Below are 17,133 nucleotides of genomic sequence, written 5' to 3'. Positions count from 1 at the left end.
AGAGGTCGCCTGTCTATTTAATTTGCTTGACTCTGAAAAAATAAATATTCAACATTTTTCGCTCGCTGCATGTGGATTAGGCTTTTTCGTATAATAAAATCGACACTAATCCTGGCTGTATTTTTCCGGTCGCGATCGCCGGAAATGTCCGAAAGCAATCAGCTTTGATCAATGTGGAAATTTTCCTTATATCAGACAATTGCTATTCAATTTAGACAATCCCCTTGTTATGGGGAGTTGCCCTCCCCCCAGCATCTTGGGAAAATAAAAATAAAAAAAGCGTTCCCGCACAAAATAAAATACTACTCCGCAGTCAAAGTTGACCTCATTAAGTCATTAAAACATGCACCTGCCAATTTTTAATAATTAAATAAATTCAAACGCGTTTCTGTTAGTATTTTGTGGTGGCCCAGTGGTTAACGTGGCACGTTTTTTCACACTTTAATTTCCAACTTTGCCTCAAGGGTTCGGGTTCGAGCCTCATACTTACCTACCAAAACATATTTTTATTATTTATTTACACAAACACCCGGGTGTTTTGATTTACCCAAAACCACACACACCTCCAAATACCCGGGCAACACCGGGTACCCCCCGTTAGTCTATATATATATATAAAAGAAAATGTGTGTGTGTGTATGTGTGTGTACTTTTTCTGTATGTCTGCAAAAGGCTTTTTTCAGGGGAGCGCTCGATAGGCTCGCTCATTCTTAAAACTTTTTATATGCTGTCTAGATAATAATATGTGCGACTTAACAATGGGGGTCGCGTGCGTATTTAATTTGCCTGACTTTTAAACGCCATTTTTTCCAGATTTTTAAATCGCTGCGTGTTTCTTTTGCCATTCGGTATAAAAAAAGTGAAACTTGCTTCGAATGGGCCAGGTGGTCTCCAGAAAGCGATGTAAATGCTTGGTCAATGTCGGCTTTTCACTTTCATATCAGACGATTGCTTTCATTTGCACAACACTCCTCTAATAAACGGGGGAGCTGGTTTTCCTCCCCAAAGTTGGGTTTTCACCTCATTAAAAACTGTCCTGCAGAAAATGTTAACTGCTGAATAGCCATTGCTTACGTCGTCGTAAATCTTAACTCCGCGACTTCTATTTGACCTCATTAAGTGGGCACCTGTTAATTCTACTTAAATAAATTCAAACGTCTTTCACTTATACTTTCTTGCTTGTGGTTAACGCCTCACTTTTTTTTTCCAACTGCGCCTCAGGGCTTCAGGTTCGATCCTAATTAACTACCCAAACTTTTTTATGGGGATTTAAGAGCACACACACCTCCAAACACCCGAGCAACGCCGAGTAGCCCCGCTAGTCTATATATATAAAAGTGAAAATGTATGTATGTATGTTTGTATGTCTCGCAAAAACTTTCGACACAGGCCACGGATTTTCGCTAGATAGGTATCATTTTTAAGTTCGAACCTTCGTCCGACAAATATCGAAAGAAATGGCCCAAAACATTAATTCCTTCACCCTAGAATCATCAGTTTTGTACAGGGAGAGTGTAGCAAAAAATCCTTCCTCCATTTTGCCTTTTCCACGACTACTGCGACCATGACGTCATGTTTGACCTAGAAAACATTCATGTTAGTTTAACGTGCTGTTTTTTTAAACGTTTCATTTTGTCACTACTTAGTTGTTTGTCTCTTTGGCATACGCATAATACGTTAAGCTTTTTTTTCCCGCCTTATCCTCGAGGCTTCGGGTTCAAACCCACCTTCCGACAAAAAATATTTTTTCTTTTACACCTCTAAACACCCCACTCCACCCCTACACACATCGCTGTTATCTTAAAATTGCACATTTTTTTTCTGATTTTTTTTCGCTGTTTTTTTTTGTTTTGGTTTTTCCGATTTTTTTAACAGGGTTATTACTTACCCCCCACCATACACACACCTACAAACACCCGGGCAACGCCGGGTACCCCCCGCTAGTATTATATATGACTGCATATTATATATTACTACATATTTTTTACATATTATATATTTCTACATATTATATATTGTTATATATTATATTATTATATATTACTATATATGTTTTATATTACTACATATATGTTACTACATATTTTATATTACAACATATTATATAATAGTACTTTTTATAATTACAACATATGTTACCACATATTTTATACTACTACATCTATATATATATAAAAGCGAAAATTGTGTATGTATGTTCACTTTTTGTGTATGTCCGAGAAAGGCTTTTTTCCGAGAAGCGATCGGTCGGCTCACAACTTCTTAAACTTTTTATATCACGTCTAAATGATAATACCTACGAGTTAACAGGGGTCGCCTGTCTATCTAATTTGCTCGACTTTTAAAAAATAAATATTCAATATTTTTCGATCGCCGCATGTGCATTAGGCTTTTTTGTATAATAAAAGTGAAACTAATTCTGGCGGCATTCTTCCGGCGCCGGAAACGTCTAAAAGCAATCAGCTTTGATCAATGTGGAGTCTATTCAATTTGGATAATCCCCTTTTTATGGGGAGCTGCTAACATTTTGGGGAAACAAAAACAAAAAAAAAAAAATAAGGAAAGTGTTCCGCAGTAAATAAAATACTGCCCCGCAGTGAAAGTTGACCTCATTAAGTCATTAAGTACGGGCACCTGCCAATTCTTAATACTTAAATTAATTCAAACATGTTTCCGTTATTATTTCGTGGTGGCCCAGTGGTTAACGTCGCACGTTTTTTTTCACACTTCAATTTCCAACTTTGCCTCAAGAGTTCGGGCTGGATCCTTCCTTCATACTTATCTACCAAAACTTTTTTTTATTTTACCCCCCCCCCTCGACACAAACACCTGGGTGTTTTGATTTACCCAAAACCACACACACCTCCAAACACCTGGGCAACGCCAGGTACCCCCTGCTAGTTTATATATATAAAAGTGAAACTGTGTGTAGGTGTGTGTTTTTGTATGTCCGGCAAAAATCTTTCGACAGACGCGTCGGACTGCGACAAAATCGGTATCATTTTAAAGCTCGATGTCTCATACGGCAAATATTGAAAAATTGACCAAAAACATTAATTCTTTCACTGTTAACTGGGCTGCTTTTTACAAGGAATGGTCACTTTTTCGTCGACATTTTTGCAAGTCATTCAAACTTCGCATAAAGGACATTATTTCAACCGCCTGTGATGTCATAATCATGGTGGGCACATCGAGAAGACTGATTGATTGGTTTTTTTCGCCTTCTCTTTCTCCTGCGTGTTATGGGTTTGAGCCTGCCTACTACTATTTTTTTTTATTTATTTATTTATTTTTTTTTGATCAGCCAACACTATTACAGACATCTCCACACATACGGGGAACACCGGGCACCCAGATTTTCTATGGTCCATGACCATAAAAGATTCACAAACATCATCTAGCTACAGCTGCTGTAAACAAATTTACTTTCTCTGATTACCTAAGACTAAACAGAAATTCCATGAACAAAGTTTGTTTCCAAGAGGCAGTTTATACTAAAAATGCCGGAAGATGTCGAATGAAAGTTTTGTGAGTTTTTTTTTTTTTTTTTTTTTTTTTTTTTTACACAAAAGCCAGCCAATTTTTTATTTAATAAAAAATATATTATTTTTATTAATCCAAAAATGATCCAATGAAAAATTAATTGAAAAATGAAGACAATATTTTTTTTATTGTTACAAGGCAAATACAATTTTTACGAAATTGTAAAAATAAAATTCAAATCAAGAAAAAAAGAAAAAACTTATTATAAGGTCAGTTTTATAAAATAACGAACAAATGATAACAAACAAATGATAGCAAACAAAATGTTTATTTTTTATATATATTTTTTTTCAAAGATGTCTACCTGCGATTTCATTGGCTCAGCGTTTTGGCACTTTTCTACTTGATAAATTTACATGATTTTTAGAATATGATATTTTCATTTCATCACAGGTATATACATCATACTGATTTTTCTTTATTTTTTTGTTTTTTAATATTGGGAAAATTCTGGACAAGAACTTTTTAATTGACTAAAATTTGCAGAAATATGGTAAACGGGATGTGTTCAACAATGTTTTTTAATTTTGTCAAGTTCTTTTTCAAATTTAACCGATTATTGAATGTATTTTTCTTTGAAAGATATCCATTAAATAAATATTGGCGCTTGCTAATAACTTCCTTTTTGTGAAAAAACAAAAATGAACTCTATAGTATACATAATGAGAAGAAAATATCAGAAACAAATTCATTTTAAGCAATTTTTTTTTTTCCAATGCCTTCCTTACGCATCTTAAGAATGGCATTTTGAAACTTTGCAAGTTTAAATTACTTGTTCTTTCACACGTTTTAATATCGTCACTGTTCATTTAGGCAAAAATTTGATTTTCTTATTCAAAAATATGTACATCACACAGATTTTTTTTTTATGGTCGTGGTGGGGATTCTGGACAATCATTGAAATTTCTTATACATTTAGAAATATTTTTTAAAATTTTTTATCATTGTTCAAAAGAAATTTATGTATTACTGTATGCAAATGCCGAGCTGAATGCGAACTGAAATCACCGTAAGTAAAAAGAAAGAGAACAGGGTTCCTACAGATTTTCAAGGACTTTTAAAATTTTTTCAAGCATTTCCCCAGACAAAATTCAAGTTTTCAAAACAAAATTTGATACATAAACAATGATATAATAAACCAAAAACTTAATTGACAACAGGAAAAGTCATTTTCATACAAATACAAAACAATATGTCTCTCGACAATCATACTTACATTCCCTGACCAACTTATATTTGGCCAACCAAACACAATCAAATATTATTTTCCTCATTATAGATTGGTTTGTCTTACTTTTAAATTTCCGATATTGTGGATACAAGAGTTACGTCCCTTTATCACAAAACTACCAGATATTTTTATATGGAAAACATCAGGTAGTTTTGTGATAAAGAGACATAACTCTTATAAAGTACCCGGAAATAAATGCCATTGTTAAAATGAAGGAGTGGAGTTATTACTTGTCCTATATTCCTTATGACATACTTTGCTACAACATGATGGGTCTAAGTGCATAAACATAGGTTGGTTGGTTGTTTTTGTTTTACGGCATATCAACCTTTTTCAGGTTATTTAATGCCGAATCTAGTTATTTTGAGGAACGATTTTTAATGGAGTATATATTTTTTTTAAGTCAGATTCTATTTAACCCATAGTTGGGACCCTAACAGGTACTACCACTCCTGAGAGTAATGGCAATTAAAGGGTGGCTCCACACTCCCCAAGTCCCGCAAGGTGGGGGCCCTCACCATCGGATATAGTTTTAGGTCATATCCAGGACCTAAACATAGGTAATGGTATATTTCATTGGTGATGGTGTGATTTTAGAAAATATTTTACCTGAGTGCTGTTCCGCAGATCAAAGAGTTTGGGTCCCAAAATGGCAGGTGCAAAAAAACGAAGGAAGACAAAGCCACTAACCACCTGGTACCGAACTTCTCTATTATCTGAAATATTAAAAAGAAACGAAACATTTTTAAAGTTACATTCTTCTTATTTTTGAAAATCTTATTCTAAGATATTTTCAAAACATCAATTTTAATTTAATATTTGGTTATAGTCAGATAACGTATTCCCTAATTTCTGGCATAGTGCTACCGGAAGCAGAGACAAGGTGAACTAGTTCCTTTATTTTTATTGTTCTTCAGTATTTCTATTGTGAAGCAATTTATTGAAATAAAATAGAAAAAAGGACATTAGTGAAAAGTATACAAAAAACATTAACAAATTTATACAAATAAAAATAACAGTCTTTATTTGCACGTTTGATAACAAAATTAAAAAAAAATGTTTTTATTTTATTTAAAATTTTACAAGAAATATGTTTATGAAATTATAAAAATGAAAGTTTTTTCTTTGAATAAATATATGTTTATGAAATTTATAAAAATAAAATTAATTTATAAGCATGACAGAAGAAATGCAAAGGAACTGATTTGCCTTGTCAATGCTTCCAATAGCACTACGCCAAAAATTAGAAAGTATGTCAGCTGATTATAACTTAAGGATTTTGTTTTACAGCATGTCAACCTATTTTCAGGCTATTTAATAGAAGATCTAGTTATGTTAGTCAAAGTTTTTTATGTTTCAAGTTTTAATATTTTCAAATATTTAATATACAAGGGTCATTGCAAAATGCTTCCTATTTTTTTTACTCAAAAATTAAATCATTGAAGAGCTAGGAAAACGGGAGTGGTACATTAAAACAAACAACCTTTTGCGCTCCAGAATTTTTTTTTTTTTTTTTTTTAATCACCACCTTTCTCAGTGCACTTTTGATGTCTTGATTGTAAAAGAACCTGCTTTGTCACTCACACCTGTCACTCACATTTTGAAATCGAAGCTAACTAACATCTAACTGTGCTGACATCAACTGCATTGGCTTTGTAAATGTTTAACAGGCACCGGTGAATGTTGATCGGTTCAATTTCTTTTGCATGAAAGAATTCAATGATGCATCTCTGGAAGGACGGACAGACAGAAAGAGAGGGAGAGACAGACAGAAAGAGAGGGAGGTAGGGAAAGTAAGGAAGATATGAAAGGAAAAGAGGAAGGGGAAAGAGTGAGAGAAAGAGAGGGAAAAGGAGAGAAAGAAGGGAGGAAAAAGAGAGGGTGAGAGAAAGGGAGGGAAAAGAGAGTGGAAGAGAAAGAGAGGAAAAAGAGAGGAGGAGAGAAAAGAGAGAATTTTTTTTTTTGTGTGTTTAACGGCATGTCCACCCTTGTTGGGTTATTTTATGCCGAATTGTGGTTTAGTGTTATATTTTTTTTTATTTATAAACAAAAATATATGATTAAATATATTTATAATTGAAATATAGTTTGCATTAAAATTTAATTAGATTTGTAAACGTTTTAATACAAAATTTAAATTAAATGCATGAAATGTATTGAAATGCAAGTAAATTTGCAATAAAACAATTTAATATGAATTTGCGTTGTGTGTGTGTAAATTTGTGATGATAAATATTTGCTACTTAGGTGTAGTTGCGTGTGTGCAAATTTGTGATGATAAATATTTGCTACTTAGGTGTAGTTGCGTTTGTGTAAATTTGTAATGATAAATATTTGCTACTTAGGTGTAGTTGCGTTTGTGTAAATTTGTGTGAAAGTGTTATATTTGCATAAAAATATTTAAAATAAATTTGCATTACGTGTGTTAAATTTGTATTAGTAAATATTTATTACTAAGGTGTAGTTGCATTTGTGTTAATTTGTATAAGAAAGTAAAATTTTATTTAATTATACTTATGTATGCTAAAAGTGCAAAGGATTAGTTTAGAAATACTAATTCGTATTGATTTGTATTGTCTTGCTTATTCACACGTATATGAAAATCTATATTTTTGTATATATACCAATTTCTTTAAGGTAATCGATTATGTGTTCGACTTCTTTGTTTTTGAAAAGTTCTTTTATATTTCTGTCTTTGTAATATTTTCGTATTATAGGCAGAAAATCAATGCATTCAATAAGAAAATGTTTGTTGTCAGCGGAACCTGACATGCAATACACATTGGCGTTTTCTCCTTTAAGTAAATATGATTGCGTTATGTATGTGTGACCTATACGCAATCTCGTTAATACAACCTCTTCCTTTCTATTTTTCCTGGAATGTTGTTCCCAGTTACCAATTGTTGGTTTAATGGCATATAGTTTATTGTTAGTGTAACCATTCCAATAAATTTGCCATTGTTTTTTAATGCATTCATTTATATTTTTTTTTTAATCCGTACAGGGGACTTTAAAGTTTTCATCTTGATTTTCATTTAGAGAAGCCTTTGCTGCCGTGTCTACCAATTCGTTTTCTCTGATACCGATGTGGCTAGGTATCCAGCAAAGCACAATTTCTTTTATTTTTAAAAATTTGCTTATTCTAGCCTGTAATTTTACTAACAACGGGTTTTTAGACTTTTGTGTTTTTATTGCTGCTATAGCTGATAGCGAGTCAGAGAAAATTATATATTTTATTTTGTCATCCCTGGAGATGAAATCAGGTGCCAAATCTATTGCACAAACCTCTGCATTAAAGATTGAGGTTTCTTTCAAGAGATGTTTTTAAAATATTTTTTTATTATATACAGCTGCGCTGCCTATTGCATCAACCTGTTTTGGGCCATCCGTAAAGATGTATGCATGTTTAGGATAATTGTATTTGATTTGTTCAAATTCTTCTTGATAAACAAGAGGGTGAGTTTTTCCCTTGCAGTGTTTGCTAAGACTTTTGGTACTATAATGTTCCAAGGAGGTATTTTTGAAGTAAACGTTTTGTGAATTTTTGTTATCGGGATCTGTGCTTCTTCAATAATGGGTTCCATTCGTAGGCTAAATGTTTTGATGGCTTTTTCTTTTTGTTGAAATAAATGCTTATACTTGGGATAAAACGTGCAGTCGTGCGCAGGATTGTTGGGATCTGCCTTCAATTTTGTATAACAATGCTAACTTGTTATATCTGAGGTTAGGTGGAGGCTCATTTGGTTCGGCATACAAACTTTCTACTAGGGATGTTCTGAAAGCTCCCAGTGCAAGTCTCAGTCCTGTATGGTAAATGGGATTTAAAATTTTAATGTAAGATTTTCTTGCTGCTTGGTATATATAGCTGCCATAGTCAATTTTTGATCGAATTAGGGATCTGTACAGGTTTAACAAGGTTTGCCTGTCAGCTCCCCAGTTTGTATGGGCCACAACACGCAGAAGTTGTAGTGCTTTATTACATTTTTTTAACATAGTTTATGTGGGGAATAAAATTTAGTTTTTTATCAAAAGCCATTCCTAAAAACTTATATTCATCAACAAAGGGATATCTTCTCCATAGAGTTGTAATTTGGGATCATTGTGTAATTTGTGTTGATTGCAAAAATGAATGCATTTAGTTTTATTTTTTGAAAATTTAAAACCATTTTCTTTTGCCCATTTATTCATTTTGTTTATACTATGTTGCAATTTTCTTTCAATAGTATGGCTGTGCTTGGAACGATAACTTATAGAGCAATCATCCACGTACAATGTTCTATTTATGTCAGGAGTAAGTTCCTTTACTATGTTATTGATTTTAATATTAAATATTAAATAGGGTTGTTGTGTGGCACACCTTCTTCCTGTTTATTTATATCGTTTAGAGTAGACCCTATGCGCACCTTGAAGGTTCTGTTCATTAAAAGTTTTGAATAAATTTGGGAAGTCTACCTTTAAGTCCAAAATCGAATACATCTTTCATAATTCCGAATTTCCAGGTAGTATCATAAGCTTTTTCTAGATCGAAAAAGACAGTTGTGGCATGTTCCACTCTTATGAAGGTTTCTCTGACACAGCATTCTAAGTTGACCAAATGGTCAAGACATCCACGATTTTTACGATAACCACACTGTGCATTGGTTATTAGTTTGTTTCTAAATACCAAATCAGGCAATGATTTACCATTCACTCTAATGTTTTGCACATACAACTTGTTAGTGAAATTGGTCAATAATTTCCAGGATCTGAAGAATCTTTTCCTGGTTTTGGTATTGGAATAATCTTTGTATGTTTCCAATATTCTGGGAACTTTTTTTTAATCCAGATGTCATTGTAGATTTTTAGTAAAAGTTCCAATGAAGTTTTTGGAAGTATTTTCAAAAAACTATAGTCGACCTCATCTGGTCCTACGGCTGTGTTGTGTGATTTGTTTATGGAATTTTACAATTCTCTTGTTGAAAATGGTTTATCATATTCTTCAAAGTTTTTGGAATTCAAGTTTAGCTTGTACTTTTCGATATTTTTTTTTGATGGTTTGGAATTCTTTGTTATAGTTTTTTGAAGAAGAGTTCTCTGAAAATGTTTTGGCTAGTTTGTTCGCTATAGCCTTTGTTTCTGTTATTTTGGTATTTTCAGTAAAAAGATGTTTAATTGGTATCGGGTTATGTTTTCCATAAATTTTTTTTAACCATTTCCCAAACTGTCTTTGGTTTAGTGGAAACATTGATCTTGCTGACATATTCTTGCCAGTATTCTTTTTTGGCTTTCTTTATTATTCTGCGTGATTTTGCTCTATGCAATTTGTATTCAATTAAGTTGCTTGTTATTGGTTCTTTATTAAATTTTCTTAATGCTGCTTTTTGTAGATTTATTAATTCTTTACATTCTTTGTTAAACCATGGTCTATTCTTTTTTCCTGAAGTAGTGTTTTTGGGAATGCACTCGTCTCCTATTAATATTAATGTTTGTGTAAATGTTTCGATTGTATCAATGTTGTTTTCTGTCAATTGTTCTGAGATTCTTGAATTTTTCCCAGTTGGCTTTGTTAAGTTTCCATCTTAGTGGATGTTCAAATAATTTTTCATGGCTTTTGAGAATGATTGGGTAGTGATCGCTACCACAGGCAGCATCGAATACGCTCCAAGAAAAATGTGGAAGGGTCACATATAGTTAAATCAAGCAAACTAAGTGATCCATTTGTTGGATTGATGTGAGTGGCTTCTTTTTGGTTGAACAAGCATAGATTATTTTTATTTATTAGATTTTCAATTTTCTTTCCCTTTCTATCTGTTTCCTTGCATCCTCATAAGGTGTTGTGACTATTTAAGTCCCCTAGGAAAATAAAAGATTTGGATATTTTCTCTATTAAGTTCTCCAATTCATTTTCATCTATTTGTTCATGTGGAGGTATGCATAAATAACAAATGCTTATCGGTTTGTGTAAAGTTGATCTTATGGCAACCGCTTGCAAATTTGTTTTTAATTCAATTTGGCTCTGGAGTATGTTATTTTTAATGAATACTGATACACCACCAGAGGCTCTAAGTCCTGTATTATGAATGTAGTTATATTGTTGATAGTGTTTTATATTCAAATTGTCCTCATTCTTAAGGAAAGTTTCTTGGAGACAAATAACCAAAGGATTAAATTTGTTTTGCAACAATAGAATTTCATTGTAATTTGCTTTCAATCCACAACAATTCCATTGGATTATCTTGTAATTCATGATGATTTTTTTTTGATTTGAGGAGTAACTTCAGTTTCCATGTCTTCTAATTCCGTAAATCTATTTGTAATAGTTGTAGTGGCTTCTGTTTGTGGTAATTTCTTTATATTATTTTGTTTTTTGGTAGATGTATTTTTTGTTTGTTTTTCAAGTGTGTTTTTGTCCTCACGGGGAAGACGTATTGGTGACTTGTGTGGTCTTTCTTTTAACTGATTTTGTTTTTCCTTAGTTCTGAAGGGTATGTATACGAACCTGGGAAATGTTTTCTTGCAGCTTCTCTGAGAGTGTAGAAAACTTCACACATGATTTGGGGACAAACAAAACCAGAACGAATGATTGATTTGAACATCTTCTCTACATACGACTTGAGATGCTCCTAGATAAAAAAAAAAAAAAAAAACTAAAAAGAAAACAGTGAACAACCAAAATGTAAATTCATTTTAACATATGCATGCATGTATCATGAATTAAAAAAATGGTGTATCAGTTTTTTTCATTGGGATTAATGACAAACTAGAAACTTATTGAACAAGTTGCAAGACCTTCATAGTCATCAACTATCAAAGAGGATCGAAAGCTTGGCAACTTCATAAGGGGGTTACCATAGATCGAACTAAATAACGAACAGATGTCTGAGCAACCACCAAAAGGCAGACCTGTATTAGCCACTTGTCTACAAATGGAGTCAGTGTTTGTGTTTAGCAGCTTTTCAACCATTGCAAGGTCATCTCAGTTCAAGCTACTTTTTCTTCCCAAGTTTTTACAACGCTTCTATATATTTTTTATTCTTTACAAAGTTGTTTTTGGCATACAGGATAGCTTTGTTTGATTCTTAGATTTTGGTTTTTTTTTTTTTTTGTTAGTTTTTCATTACAATCATTAAACTGAGGCTCATATCTTCCAAACATATGTGGATCAGTCTTGTGTGGCCGATACGTAAACATGTTAATACAATGCTTTTTTTTTCCCCCTTCAGTTGATTAAGAGTTTCAAACGATTTATTTTGTGGAAAGACATTCCATATTGCTTAGCATTTTAATTTTCTGAATTCTTTGGCTTAAAAACATTTGTACGTGGTATCTTGATTATCTTTATTAACAGCTTCTTTTATTAATGTATTTGCCTTTTCATTGGCTTTAATATTGCTAGGACGACAGCTCCCCTTGATTTTTATCCTAACTGATTTTCTGTTTCAGGCAGAATTACCTGTTCCTTAACTCTGTTATATGAGTTCATACATGGATACGCGAGAATGGTACGAGACAGATGCTGGCAGATTCAAACAAACAGAGGATTTTGAATCCAGATGAATGAAGATGGAAGTTTATTACATCTGTCTGTGATAGTTGTAATACACAAACTCAAGCCGTATGTGAGCATTCTATCTGTTGTCTCCTTGTAAACAAAATGTCTGCATCAAATCAACTATGAGTATGCTCATTTCTTCCAGTCATTCATGTGCTACACACACATATTCGTCTTTGGACATAAATTTCTACACGACATTAGGTTCAAAAGAGAGTCGCAAACCTGATAGGCCCTGAACTGGCATCTAAGCTTCAGCCTCTGTCCCATCGACGAAATGTTGCATCCCTCTGCCTTTTCTACAAGTATTTTAGTGGCGAATGCTCTGACGAACTGCAATCACTTGTGCCCCCACGACGTGAGCACCCTCGACAAACCCGACAGGCTGCTAAATCCCACCCCCACACTGTAGAGATCCCTAGATGTAAAAGATCTTTTTACTCCAATAGTTTCTTCCCCAGAACCGCTAGACTCTGGAATTCCATTCCAGGTCCCTGCTTCCCCAACAGTACTGACGTGCAGAAGTTCAAGTGTAACGTGAAACGACACCTTGCTGCCCAAATCCCTACATAGTACCCCAGTAGTTGTGCCCCTGATAGTAGCCCCCTACACCAAAGTGGCAATTTGCCTTGTTTGGGTGAAAATGTAAAAAAAAAAAAAAAAAAAAAATACTGACATTTCATAACAAATACCAACATTTTCCTTTTGCGCTTTCAGTAAATTATATTTTTCAAATATATTGGAAGATGTAAGGATAGTGCAATAGAAGTCTGTAAATATTATCAACTGATTTTTTTCTGTTGATTTCTTTACAAGATCAATTACCATTTTTAGTACTTCCCGAGTTCAATAAGATACGCTTGAAGAAGGCCAGAAGTTACATCGGCCGAAATGTTGTGAGAATAATATGCAAAATGAGAACAGTAGTCCCAAATAATCCAAATTACCAATCCACATTTCAAAAATTCAGAAACACAATTACATTTTATTATTCTTAATATGCTGCAACAATCTACGAGAAGAACTGATGAACCAGAATCAAATATCGATTTTGTAGGAAGAAAGTTATTGATGACAAAGAAACGATGAAAAAATTGACTTTACAGTGTATATTATTAGACTAGCACAGCTACACGGCATTGCCTAGGTCAAAAGTATAAGATGTTTCTATTAAATATACCTCTCTCTATCTGTCTCTCTCCTTCTTTCCCAAACCCTCCTTTTATCTCTGCTCAGCACATTCTACTCCAGTTGGACATACAAACACACACAACTCTCCTTTATATAATAGATTCCTCACGTAATGACTTAAGATTTTCTTTTCTAAATTAGTATATAAAATGCTTGAAAACAACCCCCCCCCGCTGCCTTCTGACGAAACCAGTTTGATGTCTCTGGTGATTTAGCCATATGGGAAATGAATAATTTTTTTTCTACATTTTACATATTATTCATCTGGGGTAATGCCAGTCAAGAATATACAAACTTTGTAAGTATTTGTTTTCTAGATAATTTTTTTACTTTCAGCTAGACATACAAATATACATACTGCTGTTTATATAATAGAAGATAAGGATTGGCTGTTTTACTGCATATTAATGTTCTCAACATTGCGAAATATCTAGAGATAAAATGTTCGGGACAGTTTAGTAAAATGCTTGATTCAAAGTGAAAAAGAAAAACATTCTTACCATATTTGTGTTGACATTTTCTGCATCTTTTAATTTTGATGGATCTATTTCACACGAGCGATGGTCTGTACAAATCTGCAACAGAATTTTTTTTTTTCATGAAATATAAAAGATTTTTCAGAAATAAAATACAAATGGTACCTTAAAATATTAAAATTATTTCATCAATTATTCATTAAAATAACCAAACTCAACATATCGAAAAGAAAAACAAAAATTCCAATAAAAAATAAAAGCAAAAATAACTAGGCATAAAAAGATAGAATTCCTATCTTAATCACTTAAAATATTTTTTAAATTACAAAAATGCAGAAAGAGGTTGAAAAGGGAAATAAAAAAATGTTTATGAAAATTTTAAATCTTTTCAATAATAATATCAATATGAGAAAAACACACAATATTTTGATCGATATTGTAACACTTACTTCATCGATAATAGATTTGATGGTGTCTTGTAAGTATGGAAGTCCGACTAGTTTCATCAACTCATCAATTACTTTTGTGACTAGAGTATTTCCTCGGAATATCGTATTTGGATCCCTACATTGGAAACAAAAAAAGAAAAACAAAAATAATAAATAGTAATTCCTTTGAAAAAAAAAATATATACTCCACAATGAAGCACTAAATAATAAAGACTTTTGATTACAAAAATTAAGACAGAAATTTTCTATACAATTTTTGTCAAAGTAAATTTTCTTTTTTTTTTTTGTTTAAATAAAATATCTATATTATATTTCTCTTAGTTTGCTTCAATTTTTCTCAGAAACTACTGAGCCAATTTGGCTGGAATTTTGTACAGACATTTGTTATGATAAGGTGCAGCAAACTATGTATTATTTGATACACAGAGATTAACAAGGATTAGCCATCACAATACCACATTTAATCTATAAGTTTAGCATAAAGCACTCATTTTAAGTCAATGGACTATAACTTTTGCCAATTTTTAATGGGCTAAGAAAAATATTATGTAAAACTAAAAAGGAAAGTCAGATAATCTCCATAAAAACTAAAAATGTATTTATATGTCCAATTTACCAATTTATGTCAATAGAATGATTCCAAACGCCTAAGTGATGGCGTAACATCTTTTGAAACTTTTAATATATCCTATTTTAATGAAATTTAAATCATATGTATGAAATTCTCTAGGAATACAATGGAAGTGGTACTGAGTGTCTATATGTCGAATATCTCCATGTCTACTCTAAGAGAGCTAGGAGTACAGCCCTTAAAACATCAAATCAGATTTTAATGAAATTGAAACCACATATATATATATATATATATATATATATATATATATATATATATATATATATATATACATGACAATGATTCAAAATTTTCCAAAATTTCATTTTCATCCAATTATATTAGGGATAAAATAAAAGTTAGTACAGTAGAACCTTGGGATATGATGACCCTAGGATACGTTTTTTCAGGTTATGATGTGGAATACAATATTTTTACAGTCTCTGGTTATGGTATTTGTCCTGCCTTACAGTGTTATTTATAATATTATTTGATTATATACATGTGTATTATATAATGTACTTCATTTTGTTACTCATTTTTAATACCAGGGTTCAACTGTAAAAGGAAAAAAAGGAATTTTATGTTATGTTTAATACCTACAGTATTTCTGTTTATAATAAATAAGAATTCTGCCTTGATTAAAATATAATATTTAGGCATATTTTATGACCGGGCAATGCCAGGCAGCCTGCTAGTGTATATATATATATATATATATATATATATATATATATATATAAAGTAGTAGCGTTCGTGTGTGTGTTTGTCTGTGTGTACAACCCCCCCATGTTCAAAGAAATATAAAGGTGATATGTGTGTACACCTTTCCTGGTCAAGAAATATTAATGTCCATGATAGAATACTTCTGTCAAAGGAGAGATCATATTTTATACATAATTTCTATATATAGAATTCTTCAAACCACATCTACATTGATTGAGTTACGGTCATTAGCATATCACATTAAATTAAATCTATTTAAATAATTAGCTCGATGATATTACTTATTCGACATAATAGCCATAATAGAACGAATATCGCATTTATTTCTTGCGCAAACGAGTAGTTATTCATATTTGAAGACATTCAGTATCCAACGTAATCACTACAGTTTGGCAAGCAAGATGGCAACCCGTGCATTTAGGAAAAAACACCAACGAGCCAAAAAATTACCCCACCCCTCCTTTCACTTTCTTAATTTCATCAATTTGGATATTACACAAACTTCTCACGATTGAACAAATAATTATTTTTATGATAAAAAAAAACAAACAAACAAAAAAAAAACATTTATTTTCGTTTTTTGACACAAATCGATTTTTTTTTCTGACACAAATCTGATAATCAAACCCATCGCAAATTTACCATTTGCATGGTATGAACTCCTGGAGCCTGGAACTTTTTGAAGAAATGTTAGTTTCAATAAAGTGGGGGACCACTTTTCTATAATAATTTAACCTAAAATGAGTACCCACACGTTGACCCTCTCCCTAAAAAACATCTTGTTTACGTTGGAATGGCCGGGGGAGGGGGGTGCAGCAAAGTCCCGTGCGAAGCGCAGGTAACTTTGCTAGTATATATATATATATATATATGTATATATAGCATAATACATGGCATAATTGACACACTGATTCTTGTTAGATCACCAAAGTTAAGCAACATTGGTTATATGGAAATACCAAGCACTGTATGTAAGAGGATGTTGACACTACTATCAGCTCCTGCATCCCACCTGTCATCCAGCTGTCTTGACCCTGTCCTGCTGCTGAATCAGGCTGGTTAGCTCAAAAGAGTAAGGCTGGTTCTGCACAAACCAGTTTCATGTCACGATTATTCCCTAGGATGATCAGCTGGTCTTTGTCATTTTGACAGACAAACTTCATTCATATATAACAAGAGAATGAAAATATTTTATAAGAGAGAAAAGAAAATTTTCTACATAAAAATATTATAAAGTAACATTTTATTTTTCTTTGTCATTTTCTATACATATTTCAGCTCTAAGAGCAAAATTAAGCACTTCAAAGAGTTTAATTTTTGTTTTTACTAAGAAAAAAAAAAAAAAAAGAGTTGATAGAGTTGGGTAAAATTAA

General features: G+C 32.4%; 1 protein-coding gene across 1 annotated transcript in view; it reads right to left on the bottom strand.

The window, feature by feature from the left end:
- Positions 1 to 17,133, bottom strand: part of LOC145297508 (ras GTPase-activating protein 3-like) — a 471,570-nt gene that overhangs the window by 53,281 nt on the left and 401,156 nt on the right. Inside the window, exons 12-15 of the mRNA XM_080143408.1 lie at positions 14,422 to 14,536; positions 13,997 to 14,071; positions 11,253 to 11,376; positions 5,384 to 5,490 (exon numbers count right to left, since the gene is read on the bottom strand). Of these exons, the coding sequence (XP_079999534.1) occupies positions 5,384 to 5,490; positions 11,253 to 11,376; positions 13,997 to 14,071; positions 14,422 to 14,536 (421 nt within the window). The remainder of the gene's footprint in view (positions 1 to 5,383; positions 5,491 to 11,252; positions 11,377 to 13,996; positions 14,072 to 14,421; positions 14,537 to 17,133) is intronic.

The sequence above is a fragment of the Euprymna scolopes genome, chromosome 18 (genome assembly GCF_053919585.1).
Source record: "Euprymna scolopes isolate OS-2025 chromosome 18, ASM5391958v1, whole genome shotgun sequence".
NCBI classification, from domain to species: Eukaryota; Metazoa; Mollusca; class Cephalopoda; order Sepiida; family Sepiolidae; genus Euprymna; species Euprymna scolopes.
This window is presented reverse-complemented; position numbering and strand designations above follow the sequence as displayed.